Here is a 24,742-nt window from a genome sequence, read left to right as displayed (position 1 = left end):
GGGGAGGGACTGATGGTTGCATTGTTGATTTTGTTGGAAAAGTCATGGAGGGGGACACGGGTGGGGGGTGGCAATATTAATAGCTCGGTTTAAAGGAAGTGGTGCCACATCCATGCTGATATGTCAGGTAATAAGAGATTAAAGTAGAAGTATGGCCTCTTATTAAACAATATGTACTGCAGCACTTAATTATTAGTACATCTGCACCTGCGCCATCCGTGGATGTATCCCAGTGCGCATTCTCAAAATTACGCCGCAAATACTCCATGCTTTCGACGTGAACGTAACTTACGCCCAGCCCCATTCACGGACGACTTACGCAAACGACGTAAAACGTTCTGACGTTCATACCTAACATTGGCTACGCCTCATAGAGCAGGGATAATTTTACGCCGAAAAAAGCCTTACGTAAACGACGTAAATGAATGCGCCGGGTGCACGTACGTTTCTGAATCGGCGTATCTAGGTACTTTGCATATTCAACGCGGAAAATCTACGGAAGCGCCCCTAACGGCCAGCGTAAAATTGCACACAATTATACGCCGGTGACTTGTCCTCAATGTTCCCCTATGGGGGAAGTTCCTCCACTGACTGCGCAGGCGCAAACTTCCCGACGGAAATCCCCGAACCTCGCCCGGCATCCAGGCTCATTCTTTAACATCCCCGTGGATTGGAGGATGTTAAAAAAAGAGCCAGGAGGCCGAGCGAGCGAAGCGAGCCGTCCGAGCGCAGCGAGGACGTGAGGCCGACTGGCCACTTTCCTCTAAGTCCACGTCGCCCTGGATGCCGGCCGCCGTTCGGGGATTTCCGTCAGCAAGTTTGCACCTGCGCAGTGCTTGAAGGAACTTTCCCGATGGCTGGAACCATCTCAGCGCATCAGTTCGCGCATGCGCTGGAACTTCCGTGATACCTGGAACCAGCACGGCAGATCACCGGCGTATGCAAGTTATGTCGGCGGAGGAAGCCTATTTTCTCAATGTATATGCCTTTGAGAATCGGCGTAAAGATACGACGGCGCAGATTTGAAATTACGGCAGCGTATAGGGAGATACGCCGGCGTAAATTGTTTCTGAATCTGGCCCAAAGTCTCACAAATACCTGTTGATCCTGGCAGTGAGTTACACCAAATGTGGTTTCTTGTAATATGGTGGCAACGATGCTGCACTGCTCCTGAAAAGAGCAGAGTTGCCACTCTCATGTGAGTTGTGTTGACTTGCATTAAAGTAACACTGGTCCTGAAATTGAAATCCAAACCTAGCTCACAAGAATATGAATAGATGGAAAATCTTCCAATAGGGACACTTCTTTCAGTCACAGGTGCCTGTTGTGTTTACAGGACAAGGAATCAAAAAGATTTTTTTTCTAATATGACACAGATGGCAAGAAAAAAAAAGGAACAGGGGTTTAAATCATCCCCTTCTCTATACAAAATGAAGAAAAAAAAAAGTTTTGGCTTTTAAATATACATTAAGTACATTTTTTTCCCCAAAAGCTGAGGTTACTCTTTAAGAGCCACAAATCCCAGAACACAAGTTTATATAAAGAACCAGCTGCTTGCAAAATTCACACGTGGGTATGTGTTACATTTCCCTGATGTTAGCACGTGTTACATGTTACAGGAAAACACCACTTGTAATGCTGTTTTCCATAATCCACTGCACTTGGTGAAATGGTAAAATTCTCATCATTATAGTACCGTATTTATCGGCGTATATCGCGCACTTTTTTGCCCTGAAAATCAGGGCAAAATCGTGGGTGCGCGATATACGCCGATACCCGCTTTCCCGCGCCGAGTTTTGAATACTGTGCCGACATATACCGAGCGCAGTACACTCAGGTATAGTCGGCCAGTCTCAGGTTCTTCCGTGGTCACGTCCTGGACGTACAGGACGTGAGCGCGACAGTTGCCGAGCCTGCCCGAGTGAACTGCGCTCGGTATATGCTGGCGCAGTATTCAAAACTCGGCGCGGGGAGGACGCGAGGACGCTGGACCCGCCGAAGAGGACACCGGACCCGCCGAAGAGGACACCGGACCCGCCGCAGAAGGACACCCGAAGCCGCAGAAGAACGCCGGACCCGCCGAAGAGGACACCCGCAGCCGCAGAAGGACGCCGGACCCGACGAGGCCGCCGATGGACGCCACGCAAGACACCAAAACTGTAAGTACAAAAATAACTTTTTTTCCACAGGATTGGGGGTCACTTTAGGGGTGCGCGGTATACGCGTTATACCGCGATAAATACGGTAATTTGCGAAGATCATTTCTACATTTTGTTATACAGCGAGTCACGAGATAAGGACTCTGCCTAGACACAAATGCGATGTTTTGTGCTAAAATGAAGAAAAGAAGGTAGTAAAAACGCACATTACTTAGCCATCTATGTCTTCAGCAGGCAATAAATGAGTTAACAAACTGCAGTCGGGTATAACCAGGATGGAAGGCAAATCTGCAGGTATAAAGCTGTACTGTGTTCAGCTGCTGAAGCTCAATAGTGGGTATCTATGTACTGAAAATGGCAGAAAAAAAACTGAGAAAGAGCAATAAAAAAAGATAACATTTATTATGTAAAACAAAGGTGGCAATTCACGCATGTTCAGCTTGTACTAGTGCATATCAGACCGGCAGATCACAATTCTGCTGGTCCGCACACTGTGGCCAGTTGCGGCGCTAGAGGCAGGGATGGACTGGCCAGTGGGCCGGCTTCAGTGACAGCGGACTGCCGCTCCCTCCGCTCCTCTGTCTCTCCCTTCCCGCAGCACTCACCTCCTCTCCCTCCCCACAGTGCTCACCTGGGGGGGAACAGAGAAGCAGGGAGAGGAGCAGGGGGGATGACAGAGGAGCATGGGGGAGGGGACAGACAGCTGACTCAAAAGCTATGGCCTGGGAGTTTCTCACTTCTGCCTAATCTTGTCCCATGGGGGGGCACCGAACTGATTCTTTCCCCCGGGTGAAATAATGTCTAGCTTCATAACTGGTACTGCCTATAATAGTACCAGTACCAGCGGCTCTACTCTAATAAAGTAGAACGGCTAGTGGCTAGTGAAGGGGGAGAGGTGGCTTGGGTGGCCGGGGGGGGGGCGGGAGTTGTCTGGCCGCCATGGGAGAGACCTGTCAAAGTGGGCCAGTCTGGATGAAGTCCAGGGCCAAATTTTTGTCCCAGTCCAGCCCTGGCTAGAGGAGACTGTAGCAGCTGTCACTCCTGCAGAAGAGACCCCTTGACAGATGACCATAGGTGTGCGCAGCCTATTGCATTAGGTTGTTGTGCCCCCCCCCCAAAGCTCAAACACACACTACCGATCACTCACGATGTTCATTCAGAAAGGAAAGGGTCGGTAAATGACATATTTACCGACCCCTTCCCCTACTCATCTTAAAACATCCCAGCTGGTGGAGAAGAGAGGAGAGGAGGGAAGGCGGCAGGGGGAAGGAGGGGGGGTACCAGGGCAGTAGGGGGAATCTGTGCTGCCCAAGGGTGATTAAGGAGTGCCTAGGCACGCCTGGCACACCTTGTGCGCACGCCTATGCAGATGACAGATGTGGTGGAGATCTCAATCTCCTGGATACACCGAGATGGAGAGGGAGTGCAGGCTGTATACAGGTGTGGGTCCTGGCGGTGAGGCAATGCATTTTGAGGGTGTCCCTCTTCATAAAGCAAAAGCAATATACTGACCTTCCGTTTGACAATCCCCCACCCTTGGGGCATCATTCAGCGTCGTCACATGAATGATGGGGAGAGAGTCACACACCGCTTCTCCTCTAGAGTCTTACCAGTAAACAGCTCAGCAAAGGGCCAGTATAGTGGCTTGGTGGTTAGCACCTCTGCCTTGCAGTACCCTTGGCGTGAATCCCAACCAAAACACTTTCTGCACTCCAAAGACATGCTGGAAGTTTAATTGGCTCCTGTCTAATTTGGCCCGAATATGCATGTGTGATAGAGACCTTAGATTGTAAGCACCTTGAGGACAGGGACTGATGTAAATATGTACATTTCTGGTATGAAATAAATACGTGTAATAATAGATTGCAGTTTGCCTATTGCTTTTCCCTTACATAAAGCAAATCTCAACTGTTCTGCAAAATGTCAGCTTGCCTACCAAACACCAAAAAGCCGGGAATCGCACAAAAGCATCATTACGGCGGTATGGCAGATGGCAGAGCAATGTTTTGACCTTTTCAAGAAAAATTTATATTTCTGTATAATGGCCCAGATTCAGTAAGCAATTGCGCCTGCGTAACCATAGTTACGCAGCGCAATTGCTGACTTGCGCCGGCGTAACGAGTTCTCCTGATTCAGAGAACTCGTTACGCTGACTGCAGCCTAAAATCTGCGTGGCATAAGGCTCTTATGCCACGCAGATTTTAGGCTGCATTCTTGCGTTGACCGCTAGGGGGCGTTCCCATTGTGGTCAGCGTATAGTATGCAAATTGCATACTTACGCCGATTCACAATGTTGCGCGGGCCTTGCGTACGCAAGTTACGGAGTTTCCGTACGGCGTCTTTAGCGTAAAGCTGCCCCTTCTAATAGTAGGGGCAGCCAATGCTAAAGTATACCCTCCGTTCCCGCGTCGTGAAATTTGAATTTCACGTCGTTTGCGTAAGTGATACGTGAATGGCGCTGGACGCCATTCACGTTCACTTTGAAGCAAATGACGTCCTTGCGACGTCATTTGCCGCAATGCACATCAGGAAAGTTTCCCGACGGCGCATGCGCTTTACGATCGGCGCGGGAACGCGCCTAATTTAAATGATTCCCGCCCCCGGCGGGATCATTTACATTGTGCACGCTTACGCCGGGCAATTTTGCCAGCGCGCCCTCGCAATTTACGGAGCTACTGCCCTGCGCCTCCGCAAATAGAGCGCCTGATCTCTTTGAATCCGGGCCAATGTCAGCAACCTAATGTATATATTTTTTAATTAGAGAAAATAGCGGTAATCAAAAACCATCAAGCATGTAGTGTTTGGAGGATGCCGCTGTTGGCCTTTCCTTCTGAAAAAGCCTATCGTGCTGGCAGGTTTATGTTTAGTACTTAGTCACTGACCTGGAATAAGTATGTCGATCAGGAGTTCCAAATTTCTCTGATTTTCCTGTCTGCCTATGTGTTACAAAGTAGCAGTGGCAGGACAAGGTCATTCAGCACCCAGGGCAAAGTTGCCAAACTGTGCCCCCTTTCCCTTGCAATAAACCATTGCGCCAGGGGCAGCCGTCCCTCCTGCCCACCCCTTGTACCGGCCCTGCAAAGTAGCAACATCAGTAGTATTGAAGGCAGAAGGTCAACTTAATAGTCAGGCAACTGGCATTTTCAAAGGGAGGTTAGCAATTGAAGTCCCCTGTATTTCTTTAGTGACAGTTTTAGTTAAAAAATACAATTAAACCCGAAATGCAAAACATTCCCCAACTGAAATGTACTTTTCTCTTGCTTCCTCTTTCGGACCTCATTCACACTTGCGTATGTGACTATGATTTCCCTTCGGAGAACAGCTGAAGGCTGCACTGACTGGACACAGACAGTCTGTGTCCTGGGCTGATGATTTCAGGCTCTCGCTGCATGGTTGATTACATGCAAACAGTGCTAGGACGAGGTCATCTAGAGCCCAGGGCGAACATGGCAAACTACACCCCCTCCCCCCTCAAGATGTGTGACCATTATGTGTCCGAAAAAATCACCCCACCAAAAAAATAAACGAATTGAGCATTAATCTGCATGTTTACCCCCTAAACATAAACTCCCCCTCCTCCCAGTAGAAATCAGCCCCCCTGTTGAAATCCCCCTCCCAGCACAAACATTTGCCCACCCAGTCCCTAAATGCTCCCCGCCGCCCCCCCCCCCCAAAAAAAAAAACACCCCTCCTAGCACAAATCCCGTTCAACCACCTCACATGATACCACAGTGCCCAGGGCAGCTGCCCATCCTGCCCACACCTTGTCCTGGCCTGCGAACCGCAGGCACTGTCATCCTCTTATTGCTTTAAATAGGGCTTCTTGCCCTCAGCTTTTCGCAGGAGTCTCCTACAGTAATCATAGTCAGCCTCATACACAAGTGTAAATGAGACCTAAAAAAGATACTGTACTCCCCTTGGTGACCGTTCCCTGTCTGCCAAGGAAAGAGAACTTGATTTATTTTCTGCAGGTCTTGCCCCTCCCCCAGCCTGTGGGTAGACATTGAAAGGAGACACATAATACTGTATGCTTATCTCTGTCACCCTGCTGTGTCCTATCAGCAAGATCCTTGTCCGCACAAGCGCACTGAAGCACAACCGATTGGCTCCTTGTGCTGATTCTTTCTTCTCCTAGTCCGAGTCCTGCTGTAAAGTTGCGTGCAAGTGGCTGGTACTAAATCAAATTCAGGTATTACTTGCACTTATGAATACACTTAGGGCCAGATTCACGTAGGAGAGCGCATCTTTGTGCGGGCGTAACGTATCCTATTTACGTTACGCCTCCGCAACTTTGACAGGCAAGTGCAGTATTCACAAAGCAAAGTTGCGGCGGCGTAGCGTAAATAGGCCGGCGTAAGCCCGCCTAATTCAAATGTGGAAGATGTGGGCGTGTATTATGTAAATTTATTGTGACCCCACGTAAATGACGCTTTTTACAAACGGCGCATGGGCCGTCCGTGAAAGTATCCCAGTGCGCATGCTCCAAATTAACCCGCAAAAAGCCAATGCTTTAGACGTGAACGTAAATGACGCCCAGCCCTATTCGAGAACGACTTACGCAAACGACGTAAAACGTGAAAAATTAGACGCTGTTCCGACGTCCATACCTAAACCTAACATTGGTACGCCTCATCTACGCCTCATAGAGCAGGGGTAACTTTACGCCGGAAAAAGCCTTACGTAAACGGCGTATCTGTACTGCGACGGCTGGGCGTACGTTCGTGAATAGGCGTATCTAGCTGATTTACATATTTATAGGCGTAAATCAGCGTACACGCCCCTAGCGGCCAGCGGAAATATGCAGTTAAGATACGACGGCGTAGGAGACTTACGCTGGTCGTATCTTATACAAATTCTGGCGTATCTGATTCTTTGAATCAGGCGCCAAGATACGATGCCTCAGACTCAGAGATACATCAGCGTATCTGGAGATACGCCGTCGTATCTCCTACGTAAATCTGGGCCTTACCGTATATATTTGAGTATAAGCAGAGTTTTTTAGCACATTTTTTTGTGCTGAAAATGCCCCCCTCGGCTTATACCCAAATTACCTTTTTGCGCCTAATCTCCCGGATTTTGGGGACCCGGTACCGGCCGGTCGTAGGTCTCCTGGACCCGGAACTTGTCACACATGTAGCCCCATTTCTCTACAAATGTGCAAAGTTTGTTGTCCGAGGGACTTACGGCTGTGGAGCACCGATTTTTCAAAGCAGGGCACCCCTTCCGTAGACTCCCATGTTAAAAGTCAGTCTAGTCATGGACACAGTGAGGCATGGGCACAGTGAGGCATGGGCACAGTGAGGCATGCACATGGACACAGTGAGGCAAAGTGAGGCATGCAGATGGACACCCTAGGCTTATACTCGAGTCAATACGTTTCCCCAGTTTTTTTGTGGTAAAATTAGGTTACTTGGCTTATATTCGGGTCGGCTTATACTCGAGTATATACGGTATTTATATAATAATAAATTCATAACCGCATTAATTTAAGTCTGTTATATCTCCGCAAAGCAAACCTTTGTGTATGTAGATTTTATCAGGGTGAAAGCTCTTGACTGTAGATTTCTGTTAAGCTGAAGGCCCAGGAGAAGTGCACTAATTCCAGTGTCCTCTCTCTCCTCAGCCCGACGACCAATGAATGGCTTTCTGAGTGGGCATTGGAATTAAGCTGATCCTGAGCCTGCACTTAAACTTTGTAGGGAACCCTGGTGAGTATGGGGTTCTTATAGAACTTTGGTTAGAGATGATATCTTCCAAAACCTACATACCATACACCCAGGCCCGGATTTACACCCTTTGCCGCCCCAAGGCCGGGTCCTTCAATGCCGCACCCACCTGCGCAGTACAGGGGGGACATTATCTGCCGGGGGACTTGAGAACTGAGGGGGGGGGGGATGTTGCTGCCAAAAATGACATTGACCATTGGGGGGGTGCTGCTGCCGAAAATTACATTGAAAACCATCTCACCTCCTCTTCCCTCCGTTTTCTCTCCTCTCACCATCCATGACATGACAGGGGGGGAAATGAAAGTGTCCTCTCCTCTCAGCTGCAGTGCCGCCCCGGCACCCACTGCCGCCTCGAGGCCTGGCCTTGTTGGCCTTGTCTGGAATCCAGCCCTGCATACACCTACTGCGGACCTGGCCTAATACCACTGCAAACTACCACCAGTAATTCCCCTCCTTTCTTTCCCCGGAGGCAAATTAATAAATACAAGTCTCACCATAATAAGGGGAAATACCATCCTACCCAGCTCCCACCATAAGAAGTGTCTATATTAGAAAATGTCCCCTCTATTCTTGTACTGGATATCAGGACACTTATAGAGGATACATCTCTCCAACAAGTATACACATAATAATAAAAACCTGGCAGAGGTTCTGATCTTTCCTTATTTTAGCCAAAGCTAGAACAAAAGTTTGGGCCAGAGATACACGTTAAGAAAAAACTTTGGTAAGCATTTTCTGTAATAAAAAAAAAATCCATATTTTATAAAGTATAATTCTTTTGGAAAAATAAAAGGTTACTGTTTATGAAGTTACTGTGTCTCCATCAAATACACATGACAAAACTTTTCATTTTTGGCCCCCAAGTGGAAAATCCTCCCCCTACTGAGGGAATAGGGAGGTTTTCTACATGATTCTTTGCAGCAATTCTCAAATTATGACACGTGCCTCACTGAAATAGTATGCCACTTGCTTTGGTGGCATGTACAAGTTGGCTGCATGGTAGTTTGCTGGCTTACATCCTCAGATATACTGGACATATGCTGGTTTGTACTGCAGAGTTGTAAGGAAAGTAGATTTAGAGGTAGCATGTCGTTATGTATTTGGCCTTGAAGGGGAGGGTTCAGACCAGGGGCGGACTGACAACTCATGGGGCCCCCCGGCCAATAGAAGATTATGGGGCCCCTGGGCTTACAGATGGCCACCACGCCAGGAGGCAGTGCAGAGGCGGGGCAGCTAAAATCTCGGGATTATTACATCAAAAGCATGTCGGTTTCGGACATATCAGGGACAGATCTAAAAAAACATAGATTTTTACATACTGTCCCTGGTTTTACTGAGCCTGGCAACCCTGATGGGGCCCCCTAGTGGCATGGAGCCTTTGGGCAGTGCCCGAGTGACTCAATGGTCAGTCCCCCCCGGGTTCAGACACAATTAGCTATAAAAACGATTTGTGGACTCCAGAAGACATGTCACTGGAGGGGTATGATCAGTCCAATTTGATTCTGTGCGTGAACATCTGTATAGGGGACCCTTGTCATTTTTGTCAGTGCCTCAGTATCCGTTTGTTGTCTGAATATGGACACACCCAGAGTCCACAGGGGGTTGGCAGAAGTGGCCAGAAGATAGTCAGGATAGAGTGGGCACAAGATTGAGAGGACAGAAATTGATGCAGACAGAATGGATGGAAGATGGAATGGATAAAGTGAGTGGAAGATGAAGTTGACAAGAGTTGGCATAAGGTGAAATGGAGAGAGTGAGCAAAAGGTGGTATGGACAGAGTGGGCAAAAGGCGGATCAGACAGAGTATACAGAAGGTGGTATGGACAAACTGAGCAAAAGATGGATCCGACCGAGTGGGCAGAAGGTGCTACGGACAGAGTGGGCAGAAGATGATCAGCAAGAATGGACAGAAGGTGATATGGACAGAGTGGGCAGACGATGACTAAAGCAGATAGAAGGTTGTTTAGATAGAGTGGGCAGAAGATGGATCAGAAAGAGTGGACAGTAGGTGGTATGAAGAGAGTGGATAGAAGATGGTATGGACAGAAGATGGTTTAGAGTAGGTGGCATGAAGAGAGTGGACAGAAGATAGTATGGACGGAGTGGGCATAAGGTGGTATGGCCAGAAGATGGATCAGACAGAGTGGACAGAAGGTGGTGTGGACAGAAAGGGCAGAAGATGGATCAGACAGAAAGGGCAGAAGATGGATCAGACAGAAAGGGCAGAAGATGGATCAGACAGAAAGGGCAGAAGATGGATCAGACAGAAAGGGCAGAAGGTGATATACTGTAGACAGAGCGGGAAGACGATGGTATGGACAGAGTGGACAGAAGATGATCAGAGTGGGAAGAAGATGGTATGGACAGAGTGGACAGAAGATGATCAGAGTGGGCAGAAGACAGAAAGGGCAGAAGATGGATCAGACAGAAAGGGCAGAAGATGGATCAGACAGAAAGGGCAGAAGATGGATCAGACAGAAAGGGCAGAAGGTGATATACTGTAGACAGAGTGGGAAGACGATGGTATGGACAGAAGATGATCAGAGTGGGACGAAGATGGTATGGACAGAGTGGACAGAAGATGATCAGAGTGGGCAGAAGATGAATCAGAAAGAGTGGACAGTGGGTGGTATGAAGAGAGTGGATAGAAGATAGTATGGACAGAAGATGGATCAGAGTAGGTGGCATGAAGAGAGTGCACAGAAGATAGTATGGACGGAGTGGGCATAAGGTGGTATGGCCAGAAGATGGATCAGACAGAGTGGACAGAAGGTGGTGTGGACAGAAAGGGCAGAAGATGGATCAGACAGAGTGGACAGAACGTGGTGTGGACAGAAAGGGCAGAAGATGGATCAGACAGAAAGGGCAGAAGATGGATCAGACACAGTGGACAGAAGGTGATATACTGTAGACAGAGTGGGAAGATGATGGTATGGACAGAAGATGGTCAGAGTGGGAAGACGATGGTGTGGGCAGAGATGGTCAGAGTGGGAAGACGATGGTATGATTAGAGTGGACAGAAGTAATGGTGGCAGAGTTGGTCAAAGATAAAGTAGAATAGCGTAAGTTTGAAGGTTGAGCTTACAGAGATTGCATTAGGTGCCATGGACAGAGGGGACATAGGATGCAATGGAGAGATCTAGCAGGAGGTGGTATGAATAGAGTGGGCAGAGTGTGCTATGAAGGATTGGATTTTAAGATTATAGTCAGATTAACCCAACCATCTCCTGATTCCAGGTACAAGGGGTGTGTGAACTTATTGCACATGATCATCTGATAATCTTAAAAGGAAACCTTTACTGAAAGGAATATGAAGCCTGCCATTGCTGATCACTTTCTAAAGAAAGTCTAAATGTCTACAAAGGTTAAGATGACTTACTATAAACAGAAATAAAGCGTATAACTGTTTTTATCATCCATCTCATTGTGCCCCCTGGAGTCTGGAGCCCTAGGCAGCCACCCAATTTGACCAAACTTTAATCTGCCACTGTTTTTAGGGGCATGGGGCAGCGTGACTGAGGCCTGGTAGATGTGTGAGAACTGAGAATCACGGGTCTTCTGGAAAACATTGTCTATACCCATAATGCTCTGCAATCTGTATAGCTGCTAGTAGGCTCTTTTTGTCGGTATAGGAATTTTTGCCATACCTTCTCTCCAAGAGACTATAAACATTCACTTAACTGTTCAGGGAATATGTGGCAATTGAGAGTTGTCTGTCACCAAGGTTTTTTTTTTATTTAGCTGCCTGTCATTAAATCCAGCTTGCATTTATGATGTATGGGGTTCCAGAAAGCTTAGAGATCCCAAAGGATCTGTTCTGGTCTCTTGCCTTTCCTGCAACAAACAGAAGAGTAAGCTTGCCATCTAGGGGCCAAATATGTGTGCTACATGGAATATTACAAAGAAAGAGGGCAATGGGAATATTTTGCATTCTTTATTTATAGTTTTATAATTACATAACAAGCAAGCCAAAGAAAAATAGAGAAGGCACAATGTACAATGGTTGGACTTTCTTTCATTCGCATAAAATAAGGAAGCAATTTGATTTACATTCATGACATTGATAATAGAAGCAAAAGATCCAATGTAGAGTGGGAATAGATGGGAAAGGTGAGGGGTAGGAAAGGTGAAGGGTAGGAAAGGGGAGAGGTTGGAAAGGTGAAGGGTTGGAAAGGTGAAGGGTAGGAAAGGGCAAGGGTAGGAAAGGTGAAGGGTAGGAAAGGGGAGAGGTAGGAAAGGTGAAGGGTTGGAAAGGTGAAGGGTAGGAAAGGTGAAGGGTAGGAAAGGTGAAGGGTAGGAAAGGGGAAGGGTAGGAAAGGGGAGAGGTAGGAAAGGTGAAGGGTTGGAAAGGGGAAGGGTAGGAAAGGAAAGGGGAGAGGTAGGAAAGGAGAAGGGTAGGGAAGGAAAGGGGAAGGGTAGGAAAGGAAAGGGGAGAGGTAGGAAAGGGGAGAGGTAGGAAAGGAGAAGGGTAGGGAAGGGGAAGGATAGGAAAGGGGAGAGGTAGGAAAGGAGAAGGGTAGGGAAGGGGAAGGATAGGAAAGGGGAGAGGTAGGAAAGGAAAGGGTAGGAAAGGTGAAGGGTAGGAAAGGAAAGGGGAAGGGTAGGAAAGGGGAGAGGTAGGAAAGGGGAAGGATAGGAAAGGGGAAGGGTAGGAAAGGAAAGGGGGGAGGTAGGAAAGGGGAAGGGTAGGAAAGGGGAGAGGTAGGAAAGGGGAAGGATAGGAAAGGGGAAGGGTAGGAAAGGAAAGGGGGGAGGTAGGAAAGGGGAAGGGTGGGAAAGGAAAGGGGAAAGGTAGGAAAGGGGAGAGATAGGAAAGGTAAATTTTGACTGGATGTTAGTGATCATAGCAGAATTTAGTGTAAGGAATACACAGGAAAAAATGCATGTTGACAAGGGGAGTGTAGAGGTGGGCGGGGAGTCTACTGACATCACGACAACAGACAGAGGGGAAACATTTGACAGGTGAGGATACATGCAGGAGTAATGTATATCCTTATAGATCAGCACTATGGCAGTAGTTTAGAGAGGATGAGAGTGGCTTTACATCCACTTTAACTGTTAAAAACTAAAGGTGAAAGCTGATTGGTTGCCATGCACAGCTGCTCCAGTTTTGAGCCCTCTTTGCCTTCTCGTAAAACATAGGGTGCCCCCCTACATCTCCATTGTGTAGCATTTCCTATTATTTCTTCCATACAGAGCCCCCCCCCCCCCCCAGTAATATACAATGTATTTTGGAGCCAGCTCTAAAATCCCCAACACACGATCAGTTGTAGAAATTTAGATCGGAGCCTCTATTCGCATCACCCGGTCAGTCTCACACCTTCTCCCGGATTTCATTTGTCCTGCACATGAAATATTGTGTTTTTTCCATATACGATGATTAATGCAGGACAGGTACACTTTATACCTTAGTTCAGTGTCCTGCAATTACCCTGGAATAGAATGTTCTGCACTTAATTGAAAGCAACAGGGGGAAATATATAACCTGTCTATGAAATTTTGGAAGGTAAGAAATTTCCGTTATATAATAAGGTCTAAGCATTGATAATGGCTCTGTAAAGCAGTTATATCCACTTTACAGCCACACATATGAAATTCATTGTGACTAATGCAGTTAATCTCAATCCGTTACGCCTGTTAGGCTGTTGCTGAAAAAGTGCAACGCTGACACACAGTGGCCACTAGTGTATCTGCAGGCACTACCAATCCACTACCAACCTCCCAGGTCTTCTTGTCTATGTCAGTACAGTAAAACCTTGGTTTGAGAGTAACTTGGTTTGAGAGCATTTTGCAAGACAAGAAAAATGTTTTAATACATTTTGCCTTGATATACAAGCAATGTTTTGATATAAGAGTAGCGTCATGTCACAACTGAGTATAAAAAAGAAGAGAGGAGCCTCTAAGTGTAGCAATATTGTTACATTTAATGAAGGTACAACATTTAGCAACTTATTGCTACACTTAGAGGTGCCTCTCTTCTCTTTTATACCCTGTAAAAAAAATGCTTTGATATACAAGTGCTTTGGATTACAAGCATGCTTCTGGAACGAATTATGCTCGCAAACCAAGGTTTTACTGTATGTCTTTTTGTGTAACAAAAGTGAGACATAAGACTTTTTTTAACCACTTGCCGCCCGCCAATGACATATTGACATCGGCAAAGTGGTTTCAATATCCTGAGTGGACGTCATATGACATCCTCAGGATATTGAGCCGCAGCGCGCTCCCGGGGGGCACGCATCGCGGCGATCGTTGTTGCAGGGTGTCAGTCTGACACCCCGCAACACCGATCTAGGTAAAGAGTCTCTCATGGAGACTCTTTACCACGTGATCAGCCGTGTCTGATCACGATGTAAACAGGAAAAGCCGGTAATCAGCTTTTCCTCACTCGCGTTTGTCATATGCGAGTAGAGGAGAGCCGATCGGCTGCTCCTCTGACAGGGGGGGTTTGTGCTGATCGATTATCAGCACAGCCACTCCGAGGATGCCCACTGGACCACCAGGGATGCCCATTGGACCACCAGGGATGCAAAAAAAAAACCACAGGTATGCCACCCTAGACCACCAGGGATGACATATACACAAAAAATGGATGCCAATCAGTGATGCAATTGATGCCAATCAGTGCCCACAATGGCATTGTTTGGTACTGATTGGCATCCATTAGTACAACACATACGATAGTGCCACCTATTAGTGCCCATCTATGCCACCTATCAGTGCCAATCCATGCCGCCTATCAGTGCCCATCCATGCCGCCTATCCGTGCCCATCCATGCCACCTACCCGTGCCCATCTGTGCCGCCTGTCCGTGCCGCTTATCCATGCCCATTCATGCCGCCTATTCGTGCCGCCTATCAGTGCCCATCCGTGCCGCCCATCAGTTCCGCATATTAGTGCCCATCAATGCCACCACATCAGTGCCACCTCATCGGTGCCCATCAGTGCTGCCTTATCAGTGCCCGTCAGTGCAGTACCATCAGTGCCCATCAGTGAAGGAGAAAACGTACTTATTTACAATGTTTTATAACAGAAACAAAAAAAAACGTTTTTTTTCTAAATTTTCGGAATTTTTTTTATTTTTTCTGCAGAAAATAAAAATCCCAGAGGTGATCAAATACCACCAAAAGAAAGCTCTATTTGTGGGTACAAAATTATAAAAATTTAGTTTGGGTACAGTGTAGCATGACCGCGCAATTGTCATTCAAAGTGCAACAGCGCTGAAAGTTAAAAATTGGTCTGGGCGGGAAGGTGTATAAGTGCCCTGTATGGAAGGGGTTAATTAAGCAAAAGCTGTTGGAGTAGGTTTATACCCTAATTGGGAGACATGTAATTAGCTAAGGCACTAGAAATAATTGGCATGCTTTTTTTCTTTTTCTTCTACTGTTTTGACTTTTTTTCATCCTTTGCTGCATCCCAGTGTTCATAGGCGTGCGCACAGGGTTTACCAGGCACACCCTAATCACCCTGTGCAGCATAGATTCCCCCCTACTGCCCTGGCTCCCATCTTTCCCCCCGCAGCGCTGCCAGCTTCCCTCCTCTCTTATCGGCTGTTGCTGCTGGGATGTTTTAGGAGTGAAGAAGGGGCCAGTAAATATGTAATTTACCGGCCCCTTCCCTTTCTGAATGAACACCGTGAGCGATCGGTAGTGTGTGTTTGGGCTTTGGGGTGCACACCTATGCCAGCGTTGCTGATATTCGGCAGCCTTTTTGCAGCCGCGTCACGTCTACAGTTATGCCCTCCAGCAGTCATTGTGTTTAGAAATAGAACATGTTTTATTTTTTTCCGATGAAAAAAAAAAACGATAGGAAATTCCTATCGTCTGTGTGCAACTCCGACGGAGAAAAAACACACGCATGCTCAGAATCAAGTCGACGCATGCTGGGAAGCATTGAACTTAATTTTTCTCGGCTTGTTGTTGTGTTTTACGTCACCGCGTTTTGGATGGTCGGAATTTGGTCTGACAGTGTGTATGTAAGGCAGCTTGAACGGAATCCCGACGAAAAATTCCATCGGATTTTAGGCCATCGGAACTTCCGATCGTGTGTACACGGTATTAGTCTCTTTTGGGTCAAAAATCTGATAGGTCATTCTGCCCTGGCTTTGGAGACAGTGGCCAGCTTCATTAGTCTTAAAGCGGGGGTTCACCCTTAGAGGGCACTTTTTCCCCTTAGATTCATGCTCGTTTTTCCTAGGGGAATCGGCTATTTATTTTAAAATATGTGCAGTACTTACCCGTTTACGAGATGCATCCTCTCCGTCGCTTTCGGGTATGGGCTTCGGGAATGGGCGTTCCTTCTTGATTGACAGGCTTCCGAGAGGCTTCCGACGGTCGCATCCAAAAATGTACACACGACAGAGATTCTCGGCAGAATCCGTATTCTGCCGAGAAACTCTGTCGTGTGTACGAGGCCTGACAGACTCTCTAACAGAAGCCCTCTCTGTGTCCATCAGAGAGGCTCCTCCTCCAGGTCCCAATAAAGTACTTTGCTTCTCTTCCTGTATTTTGTTTATTGTTAAAGCGGAGGTTCACCCTAAAAAACATCTATATACCATTACATGCAGCATACTTGCGTCAGTTACAGTATGCTGGTATTTTTTTTTATCTCTGTACATACCGTTATTTAGTTGATTTTCTTTTCTTCCTCCCGCGGGGAATAGGCATTCCTATGCATAGGCGTAGATGATTGACGGGTGGAAAAGGCGCGTCACGCGTTCCGAAAATATCCAATCAGGGACTCGGCTATCTACGGCGCTACACAGACAAGGAGCTGACTGCGCAGGCGCCGTATATAGCCAAGTCTCAGATCGGCTATTTTCGGAACGCGTGACGCTCCTTTTCCGCACGTCAATCATCTACGCTGCTTCATAGGAACGCCTATTTCCCGCCGGAGTAAAAAAAGAAAATAAACTATATAACGGTATGTACAGCGATAAAAAAAAAAAATACCAGCATACTGTAGCTGACGCAAGTATGCTGCATGTAATGGTATATAGATGTTTTAGGGTAAACCTCCGCTCCATTCACACCTTGGCGACAAAACGCCCGGCGCTCGTGCCGCTGGAGGGGAGAATTGCCATTGATGTCTATGAGATGGTTCACATCTCATAAACGCCGTACGCCTGCCGCCTGAAAACAAGTCCCGGCCCCTTTTTTCAGGCGGCATTGGCGTTCGGCCATAGACATCAATGGCAATTCTTTGTGAAAAAAATAAAAAAAAGTAACCTAATCGCGGCAAAATACGCCGCGTACGGGGCGTTACAATGTGAATGGGGGCTAAGAGATCATGTAAGGATCCCAGGGTAATGAAGACTTTGTGGGGGAGCATCTCTGTGGTTGAGTCATTGCCATAGAAACATTTGTAAAGGGGAGGAGTTAGTAAAATGACGAAGCCCATGTGGGGGCGCCAGAAATATTTCTGCACCCAGGCGCCTGTGACCCTAGGATCGGCCCTGGTAACTGTTATAAATAAAAACATATATTTATATATTTATTCCAAACCAGAGGTAAGTGTCTATAAGTGTCACTGCAATTCTGTACTTTGTACAGTGTGTCCAATATTATAGAATGTACAAAGTGTAAACACAAAGGCCCAGATTCTGAAAGGGTTTACGACGGCGCAACACCATGTACGCCGTCGTAAGTCCTAATCTGGGCCGTCGTATCTATGCGACTGATTCTTAGAATCAGTTACGCATAGATATCCATTAGATCGGACAGGCGTAAGGCTCTTACGCTGTCGGATCCTAAATGCATTTTTTTTTTCACCGCTAGGTGTCGCCTCCGTCGTTTTCCCTGTCGAGTATGCAAATTAGCTAGATACGCAAATTCCCGAACGTACACGCGGTCGACGCAGTGAAGTTACGACGTTTCCGTAAGTTTTGCGCGGCGTAAAGTTGCCCCTGCTATATGAGGGGCAACCAATGTTAAGTATGGCCGTCGTTCCCGCGTCAAAATTTCCAAATTTACTTTGTTTGCGTAAGTCGTCTGTGAATGGGGCTGGACACCATTTACGTTCACATCGAAACCAATGACGTCCTTGCGACGTCATTTGGAGCAATGCACCCTGGGATATTTTTAGGACGGCGCATGCGCAGTACGTCCGGCGCGGGAACGCGCTTAATTTAAATGCTCCACGCCCCCTACCCGGCTAATTTGAATTAGGCGGGCTTGCGCCGGGTGATTTACGCTACGCCGCCGCAACTTTACAGGCAAGTTCTCTGTGAATAAAGCACTTGCCTGTAAAACCTGCGGCGGCGTAACGTAAATGAGATACGTTACGCCCGCGGAGTTTTACGCCCATGTATGAGAATCTGGGCCAAAATTTTTAACAAGGAAGATTGATACATAGGCTCCTATATTACACGGCTGTCATGGCGGTCACGTGATCGGAAAACTCCTGATTGCAAGCAGCGATTAGAGGAGCTTTCGGTTAGGCACTGGTTACTGTGCCAGGGGCGCACGCTCTCGGCACAGCTGTATTGACCGCAATTCACGCAAATATGCGGCCTCTCGGCGCCAAGGACCAGGTGGCGGAAAGCCACATATTTGCGTGCTGCCGGGACCAAGGGGGTAAAGTAGTAATAAGCTCTCCACGTGTTTTAGTTAAACACACTGAGCTCTGGTTCACACCAGTGCGGCTTTTTAAGTCGTGCTACATCAGTGTTGCTTCAAAGCCAACTATCAGTGCAATTTCATGTGCTGCTTGCTGACTTCTGTGAGACTTAAAAGAAAAGTATGGGTTTCTGTTTTTTCCCCAATCATACTTACCTAGGTGGATACAGCATAGGTCCAATGCTGCATCTGTTCCTGGCGCCTCTACACTGAAAACCGAGCGATCGAACATCGCCGTTTGCTTGGTTTTTAGAGCTCCGTGAGCAGAGAGCTGTAGACTGTCAGTCACGGCTCTTCTGCCTCTACGCTCATTGGAGAGCTGAGCTGTGGAGGGGGCGGAGCGGCTGTCTCAGGCTCTCATCCGCTTGCTGAGAGGCTGACCCGGGTGTCGGTACAGACACCTGGCGGATCCAGTTTTTATTGTCGGGATGACGCGGTGCCTGGACTGATATGAGTGATGTCAGCAGAGAGTGGACTTTAGCCCGCGCTCTGCTGAAAATGGGTCACAGGAGTGAAAATGAGTTGCACTCCTGTGATCCATAGGAGAAGTACAGCCAAACAAGCTTTCTTCTTTAATTTAGCAGATGTCAATGCAAGTCGCACTGAAATCTCACAGAAATAGTGCAGGAACCTATTTCAAAGTCGCTGCGACTCAAGATTGCCACAAATGGGCTATCAAGTTGCATAGCACGTTGCACTCCCCAGAATGTACAGTCTGGAGGGAAGAAGGGAAAGGGGAGATATGATTGAAATCTTTAAATACATTGAGGGGGTGAATACGTTTCAGGAGGGCAGTAAAATAAACTAAAATCAAGAACACAAGGACATGACCTCAAACTGGAGAAAAGTTCAAAACTCATTTTAGAAAGTATAATTTTACTGAAAGGGTAGTTGATGCTTGGAAGTTGGAGCAGACTTCCAACAGAGGTACACCAATGATCGGTCACCATTCCTCCCACTGACACCAATGATGGGTCACTATTCCTCCCACTGACACCAATGATCGGTCACCATTCCTCCCACTGACACCAATGATGGGTCACCATTCCTCCCACTGACACCAATGATCGGTCACCATTCCTCCCACTGACACCAATGATCGGTCACCATTCCTCCCACTGACACCAATGATGGGTCACCATTCCTCCCACTGACACCAATGATGGGTCACCATTCCTCCCACTGACACCAATGATCGGTCACCATTCCTCCCACTGACACCAATGATGGGTCACTATTCCTCCCACTGACACCAATGATCGGTCACCATTCCTCCCACTGACACCAATGATCGGTCACCATTCCTCCCACTGACACCAATGATGGGTCACCATTCCTCCCACTGACACCAATGATGGGTCACCATTCCTCCCACTGACACCAATGATGGGTCACCATTCCTCCCACTGACACCAATGATGGGTCACCATTCCTCCCACTGACACCAATGATGGGTCACCATTCCTCCCACTGACACCAATGATGGGTCACCATTCCTCCCACTGACACCAATGATGGGTCACCATCCCTCCCACTGACACCAATGATGGGTCACCATTCCTCCCACTGACACCAATGATGGGTCACCATTCCTCCCACTGACACCAATGATGGGTCACCATTCCTCCCACTGACACCATGAAGGGGCACCATTCCTACCTTGAATCCCAATAATGGGGAATCATTCCTTCCACTGATACCAACAGGACACTATTCCTTCCACTAAAGCAAATGACGGGGCACGGTTTGCTTTTTCTGCTATATAAAGAATGGTGTATTGAAGGCTTACCAGTCATTAGATCCAGTGTGATTTACCGGGGTACTTGTATTTGCAGTGCAGCAAGACTTGTGATGGAGGATTCCGCTACCGCCTGGTGTACTGCGTCAATGAACAGAAGAAGGAAGTCCCACCATTGCACTGTGAGGAGAACAAGCGCCAGTCCGATGTGGAGACTTGCAATGTACAGTCCTGTGAATACATCTGGGTTACTGGGGAGTGGTCTGAGGTAGGTACAAACAAAGGAACAATTTCCTTTTGTGCATAACCGTATAGTATCACATTGTTATCATTTTAGAATGAAGATTTTTTTAAATACTATTTGTAATAGACACTAAGGCCCAGATTCTCGTAGATGGGCGCAAAAATGCGGTGGCGTAACGTATCTCATTTACGTTACGCCGCCGCAAGTTTTACGGGCAAGGGCTTGATTCACAAAGCACTAGCCTGTAAAGTTGCGGTGGCGTAGCGTAAATCCTCTGGTGCAAGCCCGCCTAATTCAAATGATCCGGGTAGGGGGCGTGGATCATTTAAATTAGGCGCGTTCCCGCGCCGATCGTACTGCGCATGCGCCGACCCTAAAATTTCCCGACGTGCATTGCGCTAAATGACGTCACAAGGACGTCATTGGTTTCGACATTAACGTAAATTGCGTCCAGCGCCATTCACGGACGACTTACGCAAACAACGTAAATTTTTAAATTTCGACGCGGGAACGACGGCCATACTTAACATTGGTTGCCCCTCATATAGCAGGGGCAACTTTACGCGTCGCAAAAGATACGGAAACGTCGTAACTTCACTGCGTCGACCGCGCGTACGTTCGGGAATTTTGCGTAAATAGCTAATTTGCATAGACGACGGGGAAAACGACGGAGGCGACACCTAGCGGAGGAAAAAAAATTGCATTTAAGATCTGACAGCGTAAGAGCCTTACGCCTGTCAGATCTAATGGATATCTATGCGTAACTGATTCTAAGAATCAGTTGCATAGATACGACGGCCCAGATTAGGACTTACGACGGCGCAAATGGCGTTGCGCCGTCGTAAGCCCTTTGAGAATCTGGGCCTAACTTTCTTTGGAGCCCATTTATGAGGCCACACATGCCAAGGGCATTGATGTTCATTGTGTTCTTTTTTAATGGGCTGGCAACACACGACACTGCATGAACACCACAATTTACAGATGTTTCCCATCTGTGGGGTATGGTGTGCTGAAACACACATACAATGAAATGCACCGGAAATGTGCTGGCTTTATACCTATGTATTGCAGTAACGCGTTTTAGGGTGTTAAAGGTTTGAATTTCTGTAACTGCTTACAACTACTTTCATATGTCAGAGTTGCACAAGCCTCATTATAGCTAAGCACTGCAAGGAGAGAAGGTGAAGGTATTCAATTAATATATTTAGTGATCTCAGGTGCAGCTTCTTTTCAGAACTACAATGGAACCTCGGATTGCAAGTAATGCAGTTAATGAGCGTTTTGCAATACAAGCACTGTATTCTTAAAAATCCTGACTCGGTTTGCGAGTGTTGTCTCGCAACACAAGCAGGATTCAAGCCACAGCGGTGTGCAATACCGCGTTTGGCCTGAGGTGGGGGGATCAAGTGAGCCGAGCGGCGCCAATCAGAGATGCTTGGAAAGACTCGGAAATATGCCTTTCCGAGGTTTGCCAAGGTCAGCCAAGCTGTCCTCGGGCCTTTCCGTGTGTTTCCAAGGCTCTCCAGCACCCCCTATGGCCGCTTGCAGTATTGCATGCCATTGAAGTCAATGCGGAACTAATTATTTTTGTTTCCATTGACTTGAATGGGGAAACTCGCTTTGATATGCAAGTACTTTGGATTACGAGCATTCTCCTAAAACGGATTATGCTCGTAATCCGAGGTTCCACATGTATACTTTAATTCTCCAAAGGATGGAGTAAAATCTGTGGCGTTAAATGGAGTTATTTAATTTTGTGTGCTAAAAGCAGACCTGGATTTTACCTATTCTGGGTAAAGTATTCAGCTCTCTACCTAACAGGACGGTCTGTTGCTGGTACCCACCTTCCAGTCACTCCTTGTCTGCCCTTTTCACCCCATAGAGCCCCCCAGAATCCCTGGTAAATTTGGGTTGTATCTGAGTTACACATAGATCTGAGTCACATTACAGCACTCAGGCCTGCCAAAAGACTACTCATGTAACTGGGATTGGCTTGTAGCAGAAAGTGGAGGGAGTCGCATGTTCCCTCATACCAAGAGATAGCCATTTTTCTAAGAGCTCCTATGGGCTGCAGGTGCCATAGAGCATTGATAATATGTTGCAGCAAAGGAAGGGCTCCTACTATACCACAAACCTGCTACTTTGCGGTGTATATAAGTCAAGGTCCTCTTTAAAGATAAATCCAGGCATGCAAGTTTTTACATGTTTGCATTGGTCCAGCATGGACCAAAATAAGTATGTATATGCCATACCTATGGGATACTGAGAAAGTTGGTAATCACTATAGTAGGCACGGCTACCACAGAGATGTACTAGCTTCCGGGTCTCTTGCAGTGCTGCAGCCATGCTGCTTAGTGAACAAAGGAGGTCGCTCATCAGCACATGCGCCATTCAGGGAACACTTTGCATTTTGTCACAATCTCCACTTTGTGCAATCAAAACTTTGCATTCATTGAGTAAATTGAAAGTGTTTTCTGGATGGTACCCATGACGAGTGGCCAACTTCCTATGTTCAGTAAACAGCAGGTCTGCCACTGGGCACTGGACTCAAAAGCCAGAAGCAATCACTGTAGTATCGGTGCCTGCTACAAATATTTTCATTTTCCACAAGGATCCCAACGATATGGTATGAAGCAATCTCCTGGAGGGGGAGAGCAGGTGCAGGGTGTGTGTTAATGAGGTGAGCTGCTGAACTACTGTTCACTAAGGCTTCATTCACACTTGTATGACTCCAATGTTGAGCAGACTTTGAAATGCAGCTTTGACACAACTTTGGATGGGTGCAACTTGGAAACAACTTTGGCTTTGCCCATTGATAATGGATAACTGTTGCACTACAATGTATAACATTAAGGTATGACTTTCATGCAACTTTTTAGGGTTAACATTGAAGTCTATGGCCCTCAAGTTGCATGAAAGTCAGACCAAAGTGATGCATTAACTGCACATATATGAATGGTAATCATTGGAAAACATGGGAAATTACTTTGATGTCCAAAGTTGCATGACAATTCGCACAAGTGTGAATGGAGTCTCAGGCCTCGTACACACGCTTGGTTATCTCGGCAAGAACCAGCAAGAAAACTGCTGGCAGAGCTTTCTAGCCGAGTACACCAAGCGTGTGTACGAGGCTTTCAGGTTTCTCGTCTGGAAATCTGGTCAGAATCTCGACGAGAAAAATAGAGATCCTGCTCTCTATTTTCTCGTCGAGATTCTTGTTGGCCTGTTTCCCGACGAGAAACCGAGAGTGTGTATACTTACCTGTCGCAGTGGAAACCCGCGCATGCTCGAAATGAATTTGCCGCATGCGCGGTAGCTTCCACGGCATAGGTAGGGTGAAGCAAGATTGCGGCGACGGCATCAAATGTGACAAGCGCATGCTCGTCGTACATGATGACTTGCCTTTCAAGAGAACCGCGCTTCTTTTGAAAGGTCTGTGTGTACACTCGGGCGGCAAGAGATTCTTGCTAAGAATCTCGTCGGGAAAAACAACGTTTTTTTCCTGACGAGAATCTTGCCCGTGTGTACAAGGCCTAACAGTTTTCCTGTCCCAAATATCAGGATGTGTAGCAGGACATAATGGAGGAGCTTTCTATAGGAGACTGAGGTAACGCCTCTCCTAGAAGAGAGAGAAAGCCCTTTCTTTTCTGCAACAGAGGTACATTAATGGTATATTGGTCTATAGCAGACATATGCAATTAGCGGACCTTGAGATGTTGCAAAACTACAAGTCCCATCATGCCTCTGCCTCTGGGTGTCATGGTCTTGCTATGCCTCATGGGACTTGTACTGTAGTTCTGCCAAAGCTGGAGGTCCGCTAATTTCATATCCCTGGTATATAGGGAAGCTGAAATAAAATAAAGTAAATTTAGCCTTTAACCTCCCTGGCGGTATGATTCTGTCTGGAATTACGTACCAAAAGCGGTACATTTTTTTTCATGGAAATTTGGTGATATGTATTATAGGCCTGCAATTCTTAGTAATTACTTACTTAAACCTGACCAAAACAAGACTCTAGTAGACATTCCAGATGTGATAAATTTGAAACACAAAACACATGAATTATAATTAATCAATAATATAATTTTATTTAACAAAGCAATGAAAAATAAAGAAATTAGTCAAAGAAAGAAATTCAATACACATCCATAGTGTGAAACACTTTGAAGCAAGGAAATAGACAAAGTCCGACATTGCAATCTGGGCAATAGTACCTTGATTCTTTTCGGACTTTTTTCCCATTTTCATCCCTCTTGGCG

At 46.9% G+C, this 24,742-nt stretch overlaps 1 protein-coding gene across 1 annotated transcript in view; it reads left to right on the top strand.

Annotated features, from left to right (window-relative positions):
* The window catches only part of ADAMTS9 (ADAM metallopeptidase with thrombospondin type 1 motif 9), a 350,073-nt gene that overhangs the window by 297,596 nt on the left and 27,735 nt on the right, over positions 1 to 24,742 (top strand). Inside the window, exon 31 of the mRNA XM_040359179.1 lies at positions 20,337 to 20,507. Within this exon, the coding sequence (XP_040215113.1) occupies positions 20,337 to 20,507 (171 nt within the window). The remainder of the gene's footprint in view (positions 1 to 20,336; positions 20,508 to 24,742) is intronic.

Source organism: Rana temporaria, chromosome 7 (assembly GCF_905171775.1).
Source record: "Rana temporaria chromosome 7, aRanTem1.1, whole genome shotgun sequence".
Lineage (NCBI taxonomy): Eukaryota > Metazoa > Chordata > Amphibia > Anura > Ranidae > Rana > Rana temporaria.
This window is presented reverse-complemented; position numbering and strand designations above follow the sequence as displayed.